The sequence below is a fragment of the Agelaius phoeniceus genome, chromosome 6 (genome assembly GCF_051311805.1).
Source record: "Agelaius phoeniceus isolate bAgePho1 chromosome 6, bAgePho1.hap1, whole genome shotgun sequence".
In the NCBI taxonomy this organism is placed as follows: Eukaryota; Metazoa; Chordata; class Aves; order Passeriformes; family Icteridae; genus Agelaius; species Agelaius phoeniceus.
Window position 1 is genome coordinate 57,753,236 of NC_135270.1, and position 24,808 is coordinate 57,778,043.

General features: G+C 40.7%; 1 protein-coding gene across 1 annotated transcript in view; it reads left to right on the forward strand.

The window, feature by feature from the left end:
• Positions 1–24,808, forward strand: part of KCNH5 (potassium voltage-gated channel subfamily H member 5) — a 162,638-nt gene that overhangs the window by 58,395 nt on the left and 79,435 nt on the right. Inside the window, exon 7 of the mRNA XM_054635039.2 lies at positions 876–1,305. Coding sequence (XP_054491014.1) covers positions 876–1,305 — 430 coding nt within the window. The remainder of the gene's footprint in view (positions 1–875; positions 1,306–24,808) is intronic.

A 24,808-nucleotide genomic window follows, 5' to 3' on the forward strand; every position in this document is an offset into this window, starting at 1 on the left:
TATTCCCTAAATATTTGTATTTCCATTTATTTGTATGTCATCTATCTTGCATGACAGGAAAAAACAACAACACTTGCTTTAGGAAAATATCTGTTGATTGGAAAGGAAATTAACCCTATATGAGAAGGCCTTGTTGTCTGTGTTTCCCTTGCTCAGGAAGGTGATGTGCCCCCAGTTGTTTAATTCCATGGTCAATCAGTGAGGCTTCTTGTAAATAAAAAAATATCTAGAGTTATGTTTGAAGGTTAATAAGAGGTGGAGAGTCTTGTACTGGAGGAAGTTACTCAGCTCCTGTTTGGTGGATGAGAGTAGCAATAGGAAGATTTCTCTGAGTTTCCCACTGCGATTACATTCTGATGTTTCTCTTGAGCATCTCTTAATGTTGAGGGTTCTTAAAGTAGATGTGCCCCCATTTTGGCCAGAATAACAATCCTCTGCTTGGGTTTAATAGAAGGCTGTTCTCTGGGAAGACTCCACAGGGTTGGTGTAGTTCCATCTGTGACTCCTCTTCCACTTCCTTTTATCTTCTTGGGGTCAAAAGAGTCTCCAATTTACTTCAAACTGGTGAAGCATTGAACCACTCCTTTTGTAATAAACTTGCTGTTTCCACTTTGGATTCTACAGAACCCTTCTGTTGCTTTGAAAGACCGAGTTTGAACAAAGTAATTTATCCACCTAGTGAGTGCCAAACTCAATTTAGCCTGACGAGGACAAAAGCACTGGAGGGACAAGAGGGTTTGATCTTGTATTCTGTTATCTGAGGCCTGAAAAATTACATAGAAAGATTTTAAGCAGATGCAGGAATTGCTGTATAGCCTCCTGTGCTAAACCAGCAGGATATTTCAGATCAAATAATGCTTTTTATTCCTTTCCAGGGAATCAGTAGCCTCTTCAGCTCCTTAAAAGTGGTGCGCCTTCTGCGGCTGGGCCGGGTGGCCAGGAAGCTGGACCATTACCTGGAATATGGTGCTGCTGTGCTGGTGCTCCTGGTGTGTGTGTTTGGGCTGGTGGCCCACTGGCTGGCCTGCATCTGGTACAGCATTGGGGACTACGAAGTGATTGATGAACTGACCAACACCATCAAAACAGACAGCTGGCTCTACCAGCTGGCCCTGAGCATCGGGACCCCATATCGCTACAACACCACGGGCTCGGGCCAGTGGGAAGGAGGGCCCAGCAAAGACTCCTTGTACATATCCTCCCTCTACTTTACCATGACAAGCCTTACAACCATAGGATTTGGGAACATAGCACCCACCACCGATGGGGAGAAGATTTTTTCGGTGGCTATGATGATGGTTGGCTGTAAGTAAAATCTGATTTTCTTGTGTTCTGTGGCCAATACCGTGCTTGTAGAAGACACAGTATCAAGCTATGCCAGGGAAGGTATAGGTTGGATATTAGGAAAAAAATTTTCAACAAAAGAATAATAAAGTACTGGAATGCTCTTCCCAGGGAGGTGGTAGAATCACCATCTCTGGATGTGTTTAAAAAAAGTCTGGACATGACACTTGGTGCTATAGCCTGGTTAAGGTGTTAGGGCATAGGTTGGGCTCGATGATCTTAGAGGTCTCTTTCAACCTCATTATTCTGTGTGTGATTCTGTGTGATTCTTGTATAGTGCACTTTCTTTAAGCTTTCTGGACATTCTAAAAAAAACTGTGTTGCCTGTAAATAATCATGAAATGAACTTGGAATTCTTGAAAACAGGTATTGAAATTATGTAGTTGCTGTACATTTTAAATTGCTGGCAGGGCTAAGTGGTCTGGGTACATAAGTGTGCCCAGTGGCAAGTTTATACTTGGAGACTCATCTTTGTACTTTAAAGATGGCTTTTATCATGTTTGTAAGGTCTTTGCTAGAATTTGGTTCAAAGTTACAAAGTGTGTTTGAATTGAGGTAGTCTGTGTTTTGCTTATGAACTTACACAAGCCTGGAATTGTTTGATGTGGTCTTATCCAATTCTTATCTAGTGATTCCATAAATTGATTGTTTACTTTATGGCACTGCTTTGAGATATAAATCCGGATTTTGTCTTCTGAATGTGGTGGCCTTTGCCACCAGCAAAGCTGGAAGAGTAGGAAATGATGAGACAATGTATTGCACCTTTTTTTCTGCTTCCTGCTGTTTCACAGCTCTGCTGAAATAGTCCAAAATCAAGAGTGGTAAGGCACAACTCTCATTTCATGGTTACATCACTGCCAAGGTTACATCACTGAGGGGCTCTACAGATAACCAGAAATCTTCAAGATATAGTAGAGACAACTTAAAATGTTAATACTATTTGGAGAATTATTTTTCTGTTAAATCAATAACTCGTGGTATTTCTCTGGTGCTTTTATTTCCTGAGCACCATGCAAACACTAAGCAATTATGTAACAAGAGAGCAAACAAAACCTTTTGATAATAAGATCTGCATAATCTCTCTGATAATTATCTCAGCTAATACTTTGAGCTCATCTCTGAGAAATACTGAACTATAAAAAGGAAGTTTTCTCGCCACAGTCTTTCTAGATCTTTAGAAGATTAAAGACATTTGTTTGGAGATTTTAAAATGTTTTTTAAAAAGAGAGGTTGCAATTTTAGGACTCTTGCAGCATGGTGCAATGAAATTTCTGCTGAACACCTCTATACATGATGGGCTGATGTGTTGCAAAACATTTCCAAGTCCATAAAAAGCAAATGCCCAAGCCAGAGCACTAGTGAGCTATTGCAGATAGGTCATCAAAAGCCCATAGGAGCTGATGTGCTGTTTGTTGACACTGATTTGTGGTATTTACAGAACATGGGGATTTGGAGAATAAAGTAGATATAGAACATTTTTATACATTGTAATACTTGCTTCCCTTGCTTTGTTTTGGGTTTGGGTTTTTGTTTTTGTTTTTTTTTGTTTTGGTTTTTTTTGTGTGTTTTTTTTGGTTTGTTTGTTTGTTTTGTTTTGGTTTTGGTTTTTTTTTTTTTTTTTTGTGGGGACTTCTGTTGTCCTGTTGAGGGAGATTTGACAGAAAAAGCTGTGGTAAATGACTTAGGGTGTGATGAGAGCCATAAAAACATAATGCCACTACTGCTATTTATGATGATAACAACAACAAAATACATACATGGCCTCAGCAGGTGAAAAGGAAGGGGAGATTGTAACCTGCTTTGTGTCTGTTCTAGGTGGGTTGCTTCCTTGCTTTTTCATCTCTGAAACTCATCCTAAAGGTGGGGAATACAAAGTAGCAGCATCAAAATTGGCACTGACAAGAGCCCGTGTATGTGGCACGGGCTAATAATTTCCATAAGTATTACCTACAAAGTTAATAAATGTTCACATCAAATTTATAAGTGGCAACTGTGAATTTAGCAGTTGGGAAATTGTGTGTAGGATTATAAGCTTTCAGACGAAGTCACAAGTAGAATCTAAAATTTAAGAAGTGTGGCAAAAGGACTACTGAGTTGCTTATTGCATCAAAATAATAACACCAAAATAAATGTGCCTTCCCTTGTGGAGTGAAAAGCACTGTGGCAGGCAGGAAAGCTACAGACAGGAGAAACCTTTTTGGTTTATTTACAAGTAAAATTTACAGGTAAAAGTGTTCAGTTATCATCAAATAATGAATCTTCTTCAACAAGATCAGTGCAGATTTAAAGATTCCTAATCCATGCACATCAGTGTGATGAGTGCTCCTGACTGAAATCCAAACCTTGATTGATCTTTTTCCACTGGTTAGAAAATAAACCAGCTTTGGAACAGGCTCTGGTCATGAGCTTAATATTTGCAATATTTGTGCAGATAGATTAGACCTGCAGGATTGTAGAGACATGCTTTTCAGAGCCAGCTGCTGAAAGCCTGGCACTCTGAGCTCCAAAATGAAACAGAGAGGCACAACAAATAGCTGAGGGAAAATGCAATTTCCCAGGCATTCAGAGTGTCCACTGAGCTTGGGAGAAGGATGTGGCCTCGTGAAAAGGTGTAACTAAGAACTGAGTTATTTTCAAACCAAGATGATTTAGTTTCTCTTTTGAAACAGTGTTTTGAGATAAACATTCAGTAAAATTCAATTACAGTTCAGTCAATAAATATGTCTGGTCCACAAACACGCTCCTGTTATAAGCAGAGAGAGGCTGTGAAATTCCTTTGGTATTTCTCCTGAAGAAGTTTGCTAATACCGATAGCTGATATTGGCAGTGGGTTTTTTTTCTAACAGACTATGCCAAATAAATGTTTTAAACTTAGCACTGGAATCAGAGATAGTAATTCATCACAATCCCAGCTGCCTACTCATGCAAACTGCAGATAGGAAAGGAAATCTTGCCAGCCTTGTCAGCGAGCTGCAGCTTGTTCTGAAAGCCCCAAGTTTCCTATTCATGCTGGCAAAGTTATCAGGACCTGGGAGGAGTATTTGGAGAGGTTTGCAAATCCTTCTGGGTGGGCAGGATTGCAGGATGGTGTTCTTGTTAAAAATAGGCAGATTCAGATTCTGTAGGTGCTGATGAAGCAGTGCTTGGTGCGGGGCAGGGGCGGGGGAAGCCCTGATGGATGGGGAGCTTTTCAGCTGGATTGGCAGCTTGTCACCTGCTTGTTCACTGAGGACAGATCGAGTGGGATATTCAAGCTGAAATACATCACCTGTCTTGCAGGAAAGAGAGCTTTGAATAACTTAACCTCATCTTGTGCAGCTTGCTTCAGATTTCTTTTTCCCTCACTTGTTTTATCTTGGTGTCCAGTGCTGTTCAGCAGTATTTTTTTCTGTTGCCTCTTGACACTTGAAAAGCTAAAAATAGCCAACAAAGCATCCTATGACAAGGGAGCAAGGTTTTTTACCAGGATTGTTGTTTGAATACCTATTGTGTGTTTGCTACCTAGAGTTGCTGAATATGCATTGAAAATCTGATTTTTGTAGCGCCTTTTGTGTTGATCTAGGTCATTTCATCCCCTCTCTGTGCAGAGCAGAACAAATAGGTAGGTCTGTCAGATCCTTCGAATGCACCAGGAACCATTTATCATTCAGGAAGGACCTTTGTTGTAAACCCCCCATTATCTTCTGTCAGCTCAGAGCCTCCAGACAAAATCTCAGCCTCTTCTGCTGCGTGTTGCTCTACTTCTGTCCACAAGCAGCTCTAAGGCTCCTGCAGCACAGCCATAGATGCAGAGGTAAAACTGACTAGGATTGTGTCTTTCACAAAAAGAATCCCAAAAAACCCCAAGAAAACCAACAACAACCCCCTCAAAAAAACCCCCCAAAAAACCCCAAACACCAAAAAACCCCGAATCTTATCATGAAAGAGAACAGAAAGAAACTTTTGGTGCATACACCACTATCACTATCTTGACACTCAGCACAAACCAGGCCTTTAGTGAGGCAAAAATAAAAGGGAGAAAGCATTTTGGGGAAGGTGTCAGTGTGGTTGGGTGAAATAGCTTGAAAAGTTCAGGAGAGATGGGGTTTTTTGAAGGAACAAGTGTGATTGTTTAAACAACACCAGTACAGTCATATGCTTTCTTCCTTCCTGTACTTTCACTGTGAGGGCAGCAGGCAGCTTCCCAAAGTCCTTGTTTAGGCAGGGATAGAGTTAATTTTCTTCCCAGTAGCTGGTACAGTGCTGTGTGTTGGATTTAGAATGAGAATGATGTTGCTAGAACACTGAGGTTTCAGCTGTTGCTGGGCAGTGCTCTCTGGAAGTCAAGGACTTTTCAGCTCCTCATTCCCTGCCAGCGAGGAGGCTGGGGGGCACAGGAGCCATCAGGGGACACAGCTGGGACAGTGACCCAAACTGGCCAAAGGGACCTTGCATACCATATGGCATCATGTTAAACAATAAAACTGGGAGGCTGGAGGGTGGCTGGTCAGCAGGCAGTGAGCAATAGCATTGTGCATCACTCGTTTGTTGTGTTCTTTTATCATTATTATTATTTTTTTCCCACTTCCTTTTCTGTCCTGTGAAGCTGTGTTTATATCAGCCCATGAGTTTTGCCTTTTTTTCTGATTCTTCCCCCATTCCAGTGGGGGAGAGGGAGTGAGCAGGTGGCTGGGGGAGTTTTAGCTGCCTGCTAGGCTGAAGCACAGCACCCAGCCTGGGGCTCAGAGGGTCTCTGACACATTTCATGCTGCTGCTGTAATCTGGAGTAATGGGTTTGGCCCTGTCCATGTGCACCAGTGAAATGGCTCAGTGTGGCACAGAGCAGATTGCAGCATCAGTCTGGCCCCATAAATACAGCAATTACAGGAGTTTATTTGTCCAGCTGAGTGGAGCTGGCATGTACATCCAGGCAGTTGGAGAAATCCAGTATATTCCACTGATCACTGAAATGCTCTGATGATCTGTGCAGCAAGGGAAGGGCAGAATGAGACACTGAAGGCAGGGTGTCAGTGAACATTGAATAATTCACTGTTTCTCAGGCTGTGAAAAACTCAGAAGAATCTCTTAGTTATCCATTGGTCCCCAGAATGGCTGAGCAAAGGGTGCTTTGTTGTTCTTCCTTTAGGGAAATACTTTTATCTATATACATAATTATTTTGGCTCCTATTTACTCCAGTTTTATGGGGAGATGTTGTGAGAGAGATGATATTTTTCAGTGACTGGTTTTAAATTATGGTGAAAACAGGCCTGGCAATTCACATTGGTTTTGCATATGAGCAGAAGAATTTGTTGTAGTGATTGTACAGGAAACCTCCTCTGGAAAATGGATTCATTTCTAGATTCCTCTTTCCAGGAGTTTCTAGTTTAATGGCTCAAAATGCTAACTTCTTGTTTTCCTCTTAAAATCCCCAGGTTCATGATTTTCAGCTTTGAGAAGGAGACAGAAGTGATTGCTGTCACTTGGACCCCAAGTTATTATTGCTCATGGGAGAGATGATGAAGGAGAGTGTGGGTGGGTTCCTCTTGATATCCCAGAATCACAGAATGCTTTGGGTTGGAAAGGACCTTAAAGATCATCCTGTACCAACCTCCCTGCCATGGGCTGGGACATGTGTCACCAGAAGGTGTCTGCTAGATGCATAAATATAGATATCATTGATATCTCAGTTATCTCTATTAAATACATAGGTGTCCTGCCCTCCTTCTAATTTTATTAAACAGAGAGAATAGAGGACACAGTCTCAAGCTATGTCAGGGAAGGTATAGGTTGGATATTAGGAAAAAATTTTTCACCAAAAGAATAATAAAGTACTGGAATGCTCTTCCCAGGGGGATGGCAGAATCACCATCTCTGGATGTGTTTAAAAAAAGTCTGGACATGGCACTTGGTGCTATAGCCTGGTTGAGGTGTTAGGGCACAGGTTGGACTCAATGATCTTAGAGGTCTCTTCCAACCTCATTATTCTGTGATTCTGTAACTTGCTCTTTCCTTTTTAAAATCAGTCAGATGCTCTCATCTGAGCCACCTCTGGCCCTAAACTCTCCTGTATTAGGGAAACAGCACTGAGAGGCTGCTGACTGCTCATGGCACCCCCTTGCTGCTGCTCAGCTTGTTCAGAGCTGTGATTTGGGGTGCCAGGGGCTGTCAGTCAAGCCTCCATTGATCTGTCAAACCAAATTCATGATTTGAGTGGCTTTTCTCATTGTTCCAGCAGCATTCAGCAGTTCCCTGCCAATATTTGGTAGTTAGCCACTTGAATGCTGTTTGGATGAATCATGGAAGTTTATCCAGCAAATTTTTTAAGCAGTGGCTGAGCCCACGCGCTGCCACAACAGTGTATCATTGTAGGGAAGCGCTTGTCTGGCAGCCTCCCAGACAAGCAATCCCAAGAGCCCATAGGATTTAATTTTTGATCCTGAGGAAAGTGTGTAAGATAGCACCTTCTAGCAAAAATCACTGCCAGCAATGTAGATTGAATTGTATTTTTCCTAGCAACAGATACTAATATGAGAAGGTTTTACACCTGTAGGAATTGATAGGTTGGAGTGTTTAGCTGTGGTTGAAATCCAGGTCTGCCCCTAAGGGTGTCCTACAAGAGTCAGTTCTGTGGAAGGGCAGTTTCTTTTCCTTTCTTTCCTTCTTTTCCTTCCTTTTCCAGAGGTCTGGGATCTGGGAGAGACGTGGATCTGCATCAAGGAGCTGCAGAAGGGTTTGTTTGACCTCTTCAGCAGTAGAGGACTGGTGCCATTTTTGTGCCACTCCTAAAGTTTCTTAAAATAGGGGCCAGCGAGGGCAACGTCTCTTCCAAAAATACAGCCCTGCTAGCAAGCTCTTTATTTTTTCTTAGAATCACAAAGTGATAAAATCATTTGAGCTGGAAGCAACCTTAAAGATCATCTGGGTGCAAACCCCTGGCATGGGCAGGGACATCTTCTACCAGGTTGCTGAGGGTCATGTCCCTGGCCTTGAACACTTCCAGGGATGGTACATCCACAATTTCACTGTGCAACCTGGTCTGCTACAAACAGATGTAATCCTCAAGCAATGAGAAAGGTGATAAGTTCTTCAATGTCCAAATCAGGAGAGAGTAAAACTTTACATTCACATTTACCCATTAGTGCAAAAAGAAGAAAGTGGCACAGAAAGTTATAAGAAGTTGCCTTGCAAGGGAAAATTTCTCCTCTTGAGTGCTATTGAAAAAGCATTTTGACACTTCTGGATTGCTGAACCATAGCCCAAGTGCTATTAGCTCTACAAAGAAGGGATATCAAGGTCTTTCTGTGATATCTTTTAGCTGTTACCTATCTTACTTATGTCTCACAGCTGGGGCAGATGAAGTATTTTGAGCCAGGTTATTGGTGTCAGTGCAGCAGTTGAACTTGGCAATCTCAATATTCTCTGAGCAGCTGCATGGAAAAGCCTTAAGAGTATAATCACATCTCAATAGCCTACAGTAAAAAAAAATCAAATTACTCTTAGGGAATAAAAGATGTAGCATCATCTACTTTTTAATGGAACTTGAGTGTAAGAGTGAGATTGTAAAATCATCGTTTAAGTTGGAAAAGAGTTGTAATGTCATTGAGCCAAACCATTACTGTGGGGTAAGCTGCCAAGCCCACCACTAAACCACGTCCCCAAATACCCCATCTACATGTCTTTTAAATATCTCTAGGGATGGTGACTCTACCACTGCCCTGGGCAGCCTGTTCTGGTGCTTGACACCCTTTCCATGAAGAAATTGTTCCTAATATCCAATCTAAACCTCCCCTGGTGCAGCCTGAGGCTGTTTCCTCATGTCCTGTGGCTTGCTTGTGGGAGAAGATGCTACCACCCTCTGGCTACACCCTCCTTTCAGGGATTTTTAGGGAGCAATGAGATCCCTCCCATCTTTCTTTTCTCCAGGCTAAACAGCCCCAGCTCCCTCAGCTGCTCCTCATCAGGTTTGTGCTCCAGACCCTTCCCCAGCTCTGTTTCCCCTCTCAGGACATGCTTCAGCACCTGGTTGTATCCATCAGATTGGGGCCATATGTGCTTTGTTTTGCTGTAGTGCTGTCAGAGCAGGAGATTTTTAGAAATTCAGGTTCTAGTTTATAGCAAAAACATGTGTCTTTATATAAAGAGCTTTAAAACTGTAAAACAGCCTCCTTGGGAAGCTTTATGGGTTTTTTTTCTCAAGGTTATAGCTAGCATGTGTTTATATAAGGTTCACTTTTATTGTCATTGGCTTGATGTGTTTAAAGGAAATTATGGTATCAAGAGAGATAGGACAGTGAGTGGAAGAGGTAACAATGAAGAAGGAAATGTTATTTCATGCTACTGGGCTATATTATTTAAAACAACTGAAAATTGTTATTGAATAAATGATACGTAAATGTTGAAAATGAACTTTTATGCTCACACACAGAGTGCAGGCAATCACCTGAGATGGTCCCAGAGGGATTATCAAGTAGTCCTGGATTACTCAAAACAACAGTATCTCTCAGGAAACAGAAAGTTTTAATTAGCCCAGCTAGATCAGCAAATATATCTGACTGGCTAAGAACACAACACAGCCCAGTTTTATAGCATATTGTGCTAGAGGGATAAACAAATCTGAGATAAAAGATAACCCCCAGGGTGTCACACTGCTTGGATGGAAGGGGCTCGGGAGCCCCTTTGTGTTTGCCTGTTGTGAAGTTTCAGGGAGCCAAGTGAGCGATCTGAGTCTGTGTCTGCACAGAGATCCTTGATTAATTTTGTGTACCCAGGAGATAATACCTCTGTGTGGTTGGCATTTAAAAGGGACCGTTACCCAAGTAAGTCAGGCCAGTGAACAGGTAAGTCCTGCCTGAAAAAGAGGTATTTTCTCTTAAATCTCATTAATATTGGCCCAGTTTTGCTTGCAGACAACTGCTGTGTTTTATCAGCTGGAGTGGAAATTAGGATGGGCAGTTCAGCAAGCAGACAAGTTGTTTTAACAAGTGTCCTGTTGCAGAAAATTTGAATCATACCACTTAAGCAGGCCTTAAAATACCATTTTTCATGTCCAGCAATAGATTTCCATGCTTAAATTTTATTAGGTTGACTTTCAGAAAATTTTATTAGGTTGACTTTCAGAAAATCCGTGTGACATTGTCACACATCCAGAGACGCTGACCGAGCTGGGGGATTTTGTGTTGTTTCTGTAAAATATACAAAAATCCTCAGTCTCTGGGAGGTTTTATTATCACAGTGCTGCCTGTGGTGCTGAAACACATTTGGTGGTACTGGGGGATATCAGATAAATTGGATGAAAGATGACAGATACCAGTTCTTGGTTTCTAGTTGCATCCTTTCTGTAGGTCTGAACTGGTGCAATGTCATGTTCCTCTTGAACATTCTGAGCACTGAGGACTCAGCCTCTGTGTCTCTCATCCTTGTTCATCTTTCCTGTGGCTTTTTCTGCAAAATCTTTGGTAGAACCAGGAAAAACAAGCGTGCTCTGTGTGGGAGAATGACTGTGGATTACTCCTTAAAGAGCTTTACTCCTTTCCCTTCCATTTTGGAGGAAGGACAGGAGAGCATCCAAACTGGCATCTCTCCCCTGGGTACCTGCTGTGCATCCCTGCGAGTGCTGAGTCAAATCCAGTTGTGTTGCAGTAGGAATATTTTGGTCAGGAATGATTAAGACTAATTTTCTTTCCCTGGCCAGCAGCCAGCGTGGATTTGTCAAAAGGAGTTCATTGCAAATTAATCTGATTTCTCTCTTTGACAAGATAACTGCCTAGAGAATAAAAGGAATTGAGTAGATACAATATATCTGAACTTTTTAGAAGTCTTTCTGACAGTTTTTTACTTAGTGGCCTTACAGCAAATGTGTGAAAGATGATCTCAACACAGTCATAACAAAGTTGGTGATAACTGATTGAACAATCTCTCTCAAAATATAATCAAGGGCTTTGCTGTCAAACTTGGAGGGAATTGCCAGTGAGATTTTTGCCCTGCGTGTGATTCTGCTCAACACTTTCATTAGCAGAGATGAGTGACAGAACAGAGAGAGCACATTGGGAGAGTTCTGGGCAGGGTTGCAAGCAGTTCAGATGACAGCATCAGAATCCATAATCATCCCAATCTATTGGAAAGGCGTCCCCAAACCAGCAAGGTGAATGTCGAGAGAGGAAAATGCAGTGCACCACGTGCAAAGAGGGCAAATCAAATGCATAAGCACAGTCTAGCACAGGCTATGGAATAACTGGGTCTGCTGCTGCAAGGCTGGAGAGGATTTTGGAGGATATTGGAGGATAAAAGGGATAGGTGACTGCAGACTGAATGTAGCAATACAGCAGTGGGGTAAAACCTGTAAATTTCACTCTGGAAGCTATCAGGAGCAGTGCTACAAACAAGCTGAAAAGGTATTTATTCTGCTGGGACTAGGACTGGGTAGACACCTTTTTCCTTTCTTTTTTACAAAGGAAACAGCACTTTAAGGGAGCTGTAGACCAGCTGGAGGGAGAGGAGATCATAAAAATGTGTTAGAAGGCAGGATCTCAAGGGAACAGTTGGAAGAACTGACTTTGGCTTAAGCTGATGGAAGCTTAAGGGGAGCATGAAGATTGACTTCTATCATGGAAAGAATGTGCTTGAAAGGAAAAAAAATATTGATCTTCTGTGTTTCCTGGAGGGCAGTCAGGTCACTTAGGAGGGAACAAAAGACTGATGTTGGGAACAGGGATTTCCAACACCTGTCCACCAAAAATTTTACAGCTTGGGCAAAACTTTGCAGATCATGGGCAGAGCCAGCACCAGATTTGGTAGACTTCAGTTCATTGATGAGCATTGCTACAGGTAATCCTTGCTCCTCCCTCAGGATTGCTCTCCCTTGAGGTCCCTCCCAAGCCCACAAATCTCTGATGCTGAAGGGAGAGTGAGGCACAGCTACAAATCCATGTTTTGTCTTAGCAAGGCCAAGCTGGCAAAGCTCATTTTTCTAGTGGTTGACCATCCCTAAACATCTAGTGATTAATTTCAGTACAAGAGTTCTGACTTTTTTTGACTTTAAAAATTTTTGTAACTGAAATACAGTTCTGAGCTAAAAGTTATTGCCTCTGGGTTTTCATAATGACTTTTTCATTAATAAAGGTTTACACTAAAGAAAGAAAAAATAATGTAAGACATTTTGTTCCTCTCTCCCCCTTTTTTTCCTTGTCTTTATTTCTTTAAAGTTTGGTGTTTTTTAAAAATACTGCATATTTTGGTATAACATGCTGGAAGTATAGTAGAAGAATGGAAGTAAAATTTTCCTTGAAGACTGAGAAAAAAAAAGAGAAATTTGGGAGCAATTTTTTTACTTTCAGCCATTTCTCTCTTTTTTCTAGGGGAAACTAAGCAAGTAGGTAAAAAGAAGAAGACCAACAGAGAGAAAAAGATATTTTAAAAAAGTTGAAAGATCAGTAAGCTTTTATCTTACTTTGTCTACATTTTTGTTGCATAACAACATGAAGGATTTTCTAATAGAGCAGAATATTTAATTTCTTCCAAAGTGTCTCATGAAAATTAAAACACATCTCAAAGCTCCATTGTGAAGTGTAATCAGAATCGAAATAGGATGAAGTTGATGGAAAAGGGTTTATAAATATCTGCTGCTGATTTCTGCATGGTGATGTGACAAAGGGAGATGGAGTGGAGGCTGCATCCCTCTGCAGGAAAAGCCCAGCTCTGTACTAATGGCATCATGGTGGGAGAATTTTTTCAGCTCTTCCTCAGTGGAAGATGGTCAGTTCTGAGGTAAAAGCCCCTTAAATTGATTATTTCATGTATTTGGAACACTGGGAGGAGCAATCATACCCATGGCCCTATAAAATCTGTGGTTTTGCTTGTACATTCCAACAGTAATGGTGGCAGCTACAGAAAATTTGTGATTCTGACATTGTATGGGCAAGGTTGAACAACCTGAACTCAGCATCAGTGTCACCCAGGCAAACACTGCCTCCCTGTGAATGGGTGCTGCATCCCTCAGGCCTCATATGTGATCAAAGGATGTTAAGTTAAAGGCTAGGAGGGCAGAATGAGGTGTGATGAATTCCTGTCTATTTTTAAAATTCATTTTACCCAGTCCTTCAGTGCTTCCTCCACTGGGAACTTTAAAGTCATGGTGTGTTTTTAAGCCCTATTGACCTCATTGTTGCTCAATGAGAACTTACCTTTATGTGTTCTCTGGCCACAAACTGTGATGAAGGGAACATTTCTGACATTTCAGGTTTATTGGTGAATCTTCCAAGTATTGGCAAGAGGGAATTAGGGGGTTAAGCCCCATTTTTAGGCTCATGCCTAAAGTCCATGTACGTGTGTTGTAAAAACCTCAGCATCCATTTCAATGAGGTCCCATGTATGGAAATTATTTTTTTTTTTACATTATATGTTTGAATGAGATGGGATTGGTAAAGACATTGGAAAACACTATCATTCCTGTATATGGTGAAAGGACAAGCCTAATTTTCCTCCTTCTTCCTCCTCATCCAGGAACATTTCAAAGCACAAAATCTGATGCCTCCTTCCACTCCCTTACTTTTGAATAGGAGATGGAGGCATAAAGAAGGTTACTACTGAGCTTCATTAATGCAAGCATTTCCTGCTGAAATTGATAATCCACCTTACCTAAAGGAAATGTAAGTTCCTAGTTAATCAAACACAATCTATCTTGTAAGGGGAAAAAAAAAAGGCGAGTCCACAATGTAAGAAAGAAGTTCAGGATAAAGCTGCTGGCAGCAGTGCCAAGATAGGAAACTATTTAATGGCTGTGAGTCTGAGATAATTAAGTGTGAGTGAAGATTGGTCATGCAAGAAGGATCTTGTAATCAAATCTTCTTGTCTGAAAATGAATAAAGGAGGAGAGAAGGGGAAGACAAGCGTGTGAGATCCCTACAAAACCTGTGGCATGGCCACAGCCCTTGGAGGTTGTTGGCCAGCCCTGCCCTGCCCTGTGCACAAGGTGATTTCAGCAGAGCCCTGTCCAGTGAGGAGCCAGGCTGGGTGTGTGTGATTCCATGGCAGTGATGCTGTGCTGAGCCCCATCACATCTTGCACTTTCTGTCTCCTCTGGGAAGTCAAGGGTTGGCACTGGCTGTTAAATGGGATGTAAAATGACAGAATTGGAGAGATTTATCTGAAACATTACTCTGTGTCAAAATAATAAATCTTCATTGGCTGAACTTCCTTAATATTTTTTCAGGGGTTGCAACAGAAGCTCTTTATTTGTGTGTGTGTTGATGAGCAGGGTTGGAGCAGGGTTACAGTTTTACTTTGTAGATCCCACAGGCTGATTTGAATATTTTTGAAGAAATTTTTTTTTCCCAAGCTTCTGAGTGGGACCCAGCACTGCAGTTCTTTTTTTGTATTCCACCAACTGCTAGGGGAGCAAAGCAAATGAAAGCACAAGCTTAGAACAAGTTTCTGTTTACTCTGTTAAAAACCCAAACAAGCCCAGGAATAGCAGAAAATATTAATGAATTAAATCCTGAGTGCTTTGCTAAACAGAGGATTTAATGATAAATGTTGGGGCCCTCCCACTTCTTCCTGTCTTAGGAACAGCTGAGATTTAAACTCCCCTGCATTACAGACAAAATAGCAAGAAAATTATTAATATGCTTTAAACATGGATGTGCTCTTGTTTAAATGCTTCTTATAAGCATTTAAACAAATGTTTCTAAATGGTTGCAATATTCCATGGGTGATTAGAGGCTTTGGAAGGAGTTTAATGGAAGCTGCAGCAGTACTGAACACCCACACGGACACCCAGAACAGGAGGGACAGGAAGCCGAGCTGAGCAGATTTGATCCAGCCTAATTAGTCAGGTTGTTGTTGTTTTTACAGTCTATTATTGATACACAAACATGCTGCTGAAGAATTACTAATCTACAACACTGCAGTTCATTAGAGTTTTTAGTGGTGCTCTAATAGCCACGCTCCATCTGGATGATAATAAGAAATAATGGGCCATAGAGAAGTTATGCATCCTCACCTTCTAATCCATTTTCAGCCAGCTGAGAAGGCAACAAAGAGGATGTTTGCTGAAATATTATAAATTCAAAGGGAACAGAGTCCTCTGTTCTTTATCTCTGCAAAAGGCATTTATCCCTTTATTCCTTTGTGTGCAGCTGTACTGTTTGTAACCAAATTTCTGCTGTGGATAAAGGCAGATCATCGTGTCAAAGTGACATAGACATCTCTGCAGTGGCATGATATCTTTAATGGGTTTTATGTTACTACAATGAGAATGTCAGAATTAATCAGACTTTCTCATAAGTTTATTGTCTGTCAGGTTATAATTGCAGCAGCAAGGCATGCTCAGGTGTAATGGCAACACATGGAGGTTGTTTACTGATGGGTTTTCATGTGTACATGAAAAGGAGAAGGACTCAGCTGTGGCTGCTTTTAATTGGCAATGTTTTATATAGAAACAAGGGATTTTGGGTCGAGGTGTCTAAAGGCTGAGGCTTTCATCTAGGAAAGTGAAACTTTTTTGGTTTAATTTCCAGATCTGACATTTTGTAGAATTGTGGACTTTGATGTTTGATAAATATTGTGGCGCTTTATTCCTCTCCAAACCCACACCTGATTTCTTGGTTTAAATGTTAAATGGTTGCGGGCAGGAACTCCACGTTTTTTTAAAGTGTCTACCAAACCATATTATGAGTTACAGGGAATTAAGAAAAACAAATTGCAGTATTCCAGGAATCAAAAGAAAAAAAACTAAAAAAACCACCTGACTGCACTGAAGTAATCTGAATTTCTGTAGCTGACTCCACATAACTGGTTCAGACCTTGGGTTAAGTTCAAAGAGCGCAGGAGACATTTAATCTTTGCCAATCTAAGCTTAAAAGCTGAGGTGAAGGCAGAGGTAAATGTAGGATAGTGTGCATTGCTGTGGCTGGCCTAATTGTCTGCAGTCAGGATTTTCCATGATAGCCAAGAGCTCACATGGGCCTGGGCTGTAGCATTTGTGGGAATAAATCAGATGAACCTTGTAGTTCATCCTAATTTAAAAAATAATAAAATACATACATTGTTTTGCTTCAGTGGATGGAGCCTAACAAGGAGGGCTGGAGGCAATTCTTTCTACCAGGAGCAGTGTGTTCCATGGTAAATAGTTCCAGGATTATTATAGCCAGGGTACATGGGAACTGTACAGATTTGTGCTGAAATTAGTCCCTGTCTCATGCTTCTCAGACAAATGTGATGAACATATGTAGGCATAAAGGCAATGGTCTGATACATCCTGATCTTTTAAATTGATAGAGTAACATGTTTAAGGCAGAGCCAATGTTATTTAATTGAATGGCAAGAAATACCTGGCTGACATTGCAAAGCCACAACAGCTATCTGCTGTAAATATGCCAAAGTCCCCTAACAGACACTGGAAATGGGAGCTATATAGGATAATATGCAAATATTGAAAACACCAACACAGCTTTGGGGAGTTTTATGTCCCATTCCCTGTCAGAGAGATCTTGGCTTTAACATCATGTCCCTGTTTTCTGTAAGGCTTTCCCATTGCAATCAATATAGAACATTTCAAACTGGTTTAGGATCTGCTCCTCGCTCTCCTTTTGCTCTCCAAACCAACAAAATAGTATTAGTCACAAAAAGGAAATGTAAGATAATAGCAAGGTTAAGAGAAGCCATCAAGCCACCACTCAGAGGCTCCTGACCTCTGAGCATGAGATCTTGGAGTGCTAAGCCTTAAGAGTAAATTAATATTAGACACTTCTTTTTTGCTTCATAAAGAACAGGAAACCAAAGTCTCACTGGTTTCAGTTTTTATATTGCTTTGCACTTTCTGCATTAGATTTTAATGGTTTTTTGTTCTTTCAACCTGTTTCTGTCTGAAACATTTTGGATTAAGTTTAAAAAAACCCACAATAAATCCAGTTCTTCTGTAGATGAACAAATGTTGGTTTTGAATGCTTTTCATATTACAAGGATATTTCCAAAGTTTTTATGTGCATTTTATCCTACTGTGATCAAAAATTGCATTGAATTTGAGGTGTGTGTGCCAATAGCTGCTGTTGCTCTTAGACATACTTCCAAAAATTAATGAAAAAGTCTGTATTTTTCATGTAGAGCGACAACAGATCAAAACCAGCCAAAATAATTTTCCCTCAGATTTCTTGGGAACATTCACCTTGACGTTGGAAAATATCAGGCCAAAACAAATTAGTCTGACGAAAGGAAGGAAGTTTAGAGTGGGAGGTGAAACTGTCTCAGCTGCAGAATGCAGTGTTCAGTCTGCAGATGATAGTTTAATTTTCTTACTTTTTAATTAAAAAACCCCAATGCTGACTATACTTTTGTGAGACATAGTATTGCCTTACTTCCATTTCCTGCCCCAAATGAAATTTGGCAATCAGCTTTATATTTGCAATATCCTCTTTCCTTCGTTTTATAGTTGCTTCACATTCAAGACACCTAAATAAAAATATCAAGAAAATTATTATCCTACTCAGCAGATTTGGTGGAGAGTATCACAAAATAAGGACAGATCTAATTTTTGACAAATCCATTTCTTAGGTTTTGATTCTGTTAGTTCATTTCAGAACCCAGTACTAAACAATGGACTTTACTCAATTCCATTTGAGCAGTCTGGGTGTCTCATTGATCAGATTGAGATGTTCTGTCAATAATTCTGTTGTTATCCTCAGAGACTTATACACTGTTTTTCTTGAAATGGTTTCTGTGAAGATGATAATTAATTTTTTTCTTAATCTTTCTCCCCAAATTGCTGTTGTGGCACAACTATGGAGTTCTATTTGGCTACAATTTGGATCAGACCATCTGTGTTGTCCCAGGGCAAAATCCTGAAGTTAACCCTGTTGTTTTGACAATAAGGGAAAACCTACAGGATGCATGGGCTCAGCTATGCAACATGATAATAATTTCAGCTTACTTTCTGTGACAAGGTAGAACATGGAGTGTGTTACCTTGGAGGCTGATCCTTTCAATAAAAAAAGGAAATCCTCAATCCTTCTCTTCCTCTTCTCTTCTCTTTTCTCTCTTCTCTTCTCTTCTCTTCTCTTCTCTTCTCTTCTCTTCTCTTCTCTTCTCTTCTCTTCTCTTCTCTTCTCTTCTCTTCTCTTCTCTTCTCTTCTCTTCTCTTCTCTTCTCTTCTCTTCTCTTTTCTCTCTTCTCTTCTCTTCTCTTCTCTTCTCTTCTCTTCTCTTCTCTTCTCTTCTCTTCTCTTCTCTTCTCTTCTCTTCTCTTCTCTTCTCTTCTCTTCTCTTCTCTTCTCTTCTCTTCTCTTCTCTTCTCTTCTCTTCTTTCTCTTCTCTTTCTCTCTCACCAAGCCAGCTTTAGTCAGGTGTATTTGTGATGTTGAGATGTAAAAGTGAGTATCTCTCAACTCAGAGTTATTTTTTATGGCTGATCTGTTTTTTTGTTTCGTTATGAGATAATCCATGTGATCCCATCATGCAGTGGAAATAGCATGGAACATGGGAAATAATTGCTGCTAATTAAACCTTCCTGATTTAAAACCATTTCTGTAATCTAATTAGGCTAAGTATGTAGCTCAGTACTGTATGGATTAGTTAATGAAAATATTTTTGAACATGAATCATGATGAAATTAGAAAAGGTTAAAATTAATTATGGTCAGGAATTTTTCTTTTCCAATCCTATCCATGTAAATTAACTGGGATGTGAGGTCTCCTCCCTGTGTTTCTTTGTGCTGGCAGAGGAGAGAGATTCTGCTGTTGTCTGAAACATTTATCACAGCAACAGCCATAAGTATTTTCTTTCCTTTGGGAGGTGAGTGCTCTGTGTTCTTTATGCAGGATAAATAAGCTTTTTCACAGAATTATGTTGTCAAAGTCTTTAAGTACAGAATATTGGAGACATTTTAAACATCTATTAAAAAGGCACTTTGGGCCCATTTTGTAGCAGTCATTCTGTTTGCTTTGGCTTTAATCTTGCCCATTTTTCCCTGGAAAATCTGATGCACACTTTTCCCACACAAAGGACAGACTCCCACCTTTTTGTAGTCAGCACCTACAGAGCTGTCCATTAATCAAGTACTTAACAGAGAGTACAGCAAACTTATTTCAGATGCAAAGGACTCCCACTTTTAAGGAAATACAGGTACCAAATAGCTGTGCTAAATGCTCCAAGGAGGAGGATTCAGTTTGCCTCCTCCTTCCAGTGGTTGCATTGGCAGAGCTTGTTTCTGTGTGTTTTATGCAGATCCCTGAGATGTCACCTCAGCAAAGGATGAGAAAAACTACAGGCAGAGATGGTCCAAGGGAAAAATGGCAGAGAAGTGTGGTTTTCCTCATCCAGACCTCATGGAAATAAAAGGGCCCAGACTTTGGAGTGTCAGTAGTGACCTGGATGAAACTGGAATGGTTGTTCTGTGCAAGGGGCTTGTTTGCAGTGGTAGTGCCTTCATAGAAAGGACAGTGAATAATTTTGTTTATAATAAAATAAGTGCATTTCAATTCTAAAATTTCCATAAGTGAAGCAATCAACATAGTCAGATTGAAATGTTCTGAGCTTTTAGTCTGTCGGTTCTTTTATTAGCCTGAAAAAAAAAGCAGTGGGGAAAGAAGGAAAAAAGAAGGACAGCATCTTCTGCTTGGAGAATGCAGTGGGGAATTTCAAGGCCCTTTCTCCTCCTCCTCGAGAAGTTTATTCCTTTACCTCAGGATTCTAATTCCATCAGAAATTTTGTTGCTCAGCCTCGTGGTTTTAATCCCTTTGCTAATTCCACTCCAGGGCTCCAGGTTGAGTGGAGTTTTGTGTAAGCACATCTTTGAATCTGGTACAGTGCCTTCTTACCTTGTTTCTGATTAAAGGCTGACATGGTGGGAAGAGAATTAGAAAATGCTTTTGTGCACATACCCAAAAACATTCCAAGGGACAACCAGTGATTTCTGATCTCAGGAGTTCTTGTGAGACATTTAGGGCAGGAAATGTTGGCAAGCAGTGGCAAGTTACCTTACCAGGGGTATCATTGGCTTAGATGAACGTTAAACTGCTCCTGTGATGAGTCTTGTGAATGTGATTATCATATTATTGCAGCAGTGCCCTCTGGGAGGATCTGAGTTAGGAAGATTTGCAATGAGGAGTTGGATGTTGAGGCTCAGAGAGTACCAGGAAGGTTTGGGTTTGAGTGTGCTGTGCCTGTATTTGAACCCAGCCAGGAATATGGATTTACTGGCCAGCACTGAGCAGAGGCTGAGGATGGAGAGATGAAAGCCTGTACATCCTAAAATTCCTCTCCTTTTGAGCTTTTCAGCTTCCCAGGATGCATCAATTTTTAAAATGAGACTTCAATCTACAATATTTTTGCCTCTTTAATGAAGGTTTGAGTTTTTCCTTTACTTTTCCCTTTTTGCCACTTATGTAAAACCATCTGCTATTTACATTCTGCCACTTTGAGTGCTCAATCCCTTTCTTTATTTTGTTTCCTTCTGTCTTTCACTGTGTGGAAATGATCCTGCTATTTGTAAGTTTGATTTGGAAGTTGCTTTGTGTTTGTCTGTGATGAGTCCAAAGGCTGGCAAGCACACTAAGGCTTGGAGGTCCTGTGACACCCTTGATACTCAGGGTTGATTTTCCAAGGGCAGAGTGAGTGCAGGAGGCTGGCAATGGCTCCCAGCATCCACAGGAGCAGCTCTGCAGGGATGTGCTGTTGTGCAGCTGTGGCCTAGAACTGGTTTTCAGGATAGCCTGCAGCTCAGCATTGCAGTAATTTATTTTCTGGGCCCTGTGAAGATCTGGCTTTTCTTCCACCTTCTGTAGAAGATGTAGGGGAGAAAAGGTTAATGTGAGTAAATTTGGGGTTTGATGCTCAACTACTGCTAAGCAATTATTCCTACTGACAGCAGGAAGGTATTTTTCAAATGCTGGTTTATTTTTTACTCTCACTTTGCTGGAAAATCCACAGATTACTGCTTTACAACTTCTCCATTTGCTTATCCCAGCTTTTGATCAGATCTAGAGGTACATATTAAAACTGCTGACAAGATGTTCATCAAGAGTATCAAACAAAAAAGAGGAGGAAATGGATTGTCAAATTTGTTCCTGAACATCCTCTTCTTCCTTTTTATCCCAATGACTCTGTTTCTTAGTCTTGCCTGACTTGGGGTAAAATTCATCAGTGCAAATTATCATCCCAATTATTATTTAAATACCACTGGTTTTAATTAAAGAGAAGATTTTTGTCTGCTATTCTTCCACCTCTCCTGTTTTTATTTCCATCCTCTTTTTAAAAAATTAAATGGCAGCTGTGTATGCACTGAGCAGCCTTTGCAATGTAAACATTAAATACCTGACAGTACATTGACTCTCAAAGATGATACATTGAAAGAGCTGTAATGCAAAAAACCCTTGGAAAAACTCCCCAAAACCAAGAATGTCAGTGCACCCTACATTTTATTGTTGGTCTTAGTTGTGTTTCATTTGTTAAATGCAGAAGCAGTGGTGTGAAAGACAAGAGACCTGATGTTAGACAAGCCTGGCTCTTTAACCTGTCCTTGTTCACTGGGTTAAGCTGAGGGATCATTTAAGCTCTTCCCTAAGATGATGTGATAGTGCAAAGACTGAATCCCTATTTTATAGAAATATTGCAGCAAGAAGAAGCTTTGATATTATGACAAAACCACAAATGCTGCATAATCTGATGTTAAAGTAGCTTAGATAATAATTTCTTAAATATGAAGAAGAGTTGAAATGGACTGTGTTTGTAGTCTGATGGAAGCCATAGCTTAGTTACGCTGGAGATTTTTAATTGCAGTTTTCAGGGTGGTTCTCAGCCCAGAGTTTTCTCTATGCTTTATCTTGTGGCAGATGCTTTACAGGCATTTCAGTCACTGAGGCTGCTATATTTAATGCCTGTATTACTGTTACCACAGAAGGTGTTAATATCCATAATGATATTTCCCCTGAAAAAGCCAGCAGCATTTATTCTTGCTCTTTGTCTTTAAGGTGATTGTCAAGATTTTGCTATGTTTGGAGAAGGAAATTATGACATTCAAGCCACCTCAGAGTAGTAATTCCATTAGAGTACTTTTCAATTCCTTAGCTATAGCCTTGACTTCTTTAATTAGCAGAGAAATTTAATAGAGATGTATTAGTGAAAGGAAACTAGCTTTGGAGTGTTATCTGAAGACAAAAATAAATACCCACTTTCAAGGGTGACTGAATGTGGACAGCTAAACTGGATCCACAGGATTTTCTCCAAGGATTTGTTTTGCAGGATGAACACCCAGAGGTTACAAAAATGCCCCACCATGTCAAATCCTCAAAGCACTGGCTGAGGCTACAAACCTTATAAATTCTGTCCAGGGAAAGGAGCCTTTTCCCTGCCTCCTGCATGGGAGCATGGGGCAGAACTATGGAAATGGCCAAATGAGTTCAAGGTTTAGTGGATTTCTTGTTGAACACAGTGAGTATTTAAATGCTGGGAATCCCATGAGCAGAAGGTTATAAGGCAGGGTGGCTGCCAGGATGCTGTGCCCATCTGGGACCCAGCCCCACAAGGGCAGCTGGAGTCAGGAGCTGCTCTTTGAGCCAGGGGTGATTCCCCATGGCAGAGTCACTGCCCTCCCCTGGGTCCTGAGGGGGAGCTGGGCATCTGTTTCCCTAGGAAAATCTCCCTGAAGAACCATGTCTGGACTGAGGGGTTTCAGTCCCTCATCATTCACCCTCTAGAGGCTCCAGGTCACCTTTCTGCCTTATCCCTCTTCCTGCCCTGGGCTCCTGCCTGTTTCTTCCCCAGGTGAACTCACTCATCTAGGACCAAGCCTGGCCACTCTTCTGAGCCCTTTCCCACATCCTCTGAGTTTTCAGCAACCTCCACTGACTGCAGGTCCTTCTGCCTGGTCCCTCCTGCATCTTTGCTGAGTCTCTCAGTCTCTGCAGAAAAGCAACATTCAAGGTGACTTGGGAATATTTAGATTAAAAAGAGAAGCAGCTGATGGTTCTGAGTAATTCCAGGGTTAGTCCTTATTGCAACACAATGATGCAGGCATCAGAATTTTCTTAAAGTTTGTTTTCTGCTTCTGTTTTTGCTCTGGATCTGTTCCACGCTGTCCAAAGACCCTAACAATGATTCAGTTTTCACTTTGCACGGCACTCATCCAAGTGAAATTCTGCATCCTGAATGTTTATGCTGAAACGCTCTGGCATCACAGCAAAACTGCCTGTACAGACCAGTTTTGCCTGCAGTACCCTGCCCCTGGTTCTTTTTTAAAAAAAAAATTCTGTGACTAAGAGCATTTAATACAATTACATAATTGCATTAGGAGAAAAAGTAAATTTTTTAAAATGGAGTGCTTCTTCCAAAATTGGTATTTTAAAAGACTTAAAAAAAGCCTGCTTCTTGGAAAAAATCAAATTATCAAGATGGTGTTTTTTGTGCAAATGCTTCCTACTTTTGAAAGCTTTATTTTTCAACTTTTGCAAAAACAGTTGAGTACATTAACAAGCAATTGAAAAACATCTGAGAACACCGTAGCCATTTTATACTCCTTACGAAGAAGGGAGAAAATGAAGATAATGTTTTGCCTTTTTTTAAAAAGGTATACTATTTGCATAAGTAATAGGCTTTTATTTGTCAAATGCCTTTCACTGCATGTTTACTGCTATTTGTGGGAAAAGCAGCAGCTATAGTACGTTTCTTGAGAAGAAAAGCTGAAAACAGGCAGCTTAAAATAACCACGGTCAGGTGCTTGTTGTGGATACGGGTAGAGAGGAGAAGATTGCACCTGTGTTTGCCATTGCAGTGCAGCTGACTTCTTAAAATCTTTGATCACCCAGTTTGTCATGTCTTTTCTCAGTCAGAAATAGTGCTTGGCTAGCAAAGCAAAGCACTATCTAAATTCTTTTGCCTTTTCCCTTTCATTTCCTCTTTACCTCTGCCGGTGCTAAAATCAATACACAACTCCCAGAAACGTCTCTGGAGTTGCCTGGGGCAAAGGAGTCAGTCAGGAGGTTTTGTTGTCAGCGGTGTTAATTCAGCACCTCCAACAATGCAGATAATGTCAAACTGTCAGGATACAGACACTTTTTGGGTTCTCAAAATAGGTGGCAGCTTTTCTGTATCGATTTTGAATGGATCATGAAAAGTTCACGTAGCGAAGGTAAAAAGATTCTAAAACCGTTACTACCAACAACAGGAAAAAATATTAAATATTCTCAGTCTAGCCTCAGTCCTCCTTTCTCATCTTTCGCCCTTTTCCATCCCCTTCCTTTCCCTTCCCAGCCAGGGACTGTTTAAAAGTTCTGTCAGCTCTTAGGGAAGGACTGCTGCAATCACTGGAGTTTGATTCTTCTGATTCCAGTTTTATGTAACTTTTTTTCCTCCAGAACGTCTATTGTCACTCTTCTCTGAATAGAAGACATTACACTTAATACAGATTCTTCTTGTCTTTTTGTCATTTAAATGTAAAGCCCATAAATTTAGAACCTGTTAAAAATTATTTTTAGTTAGGAAAAGAAAGTGCTGGGTAAT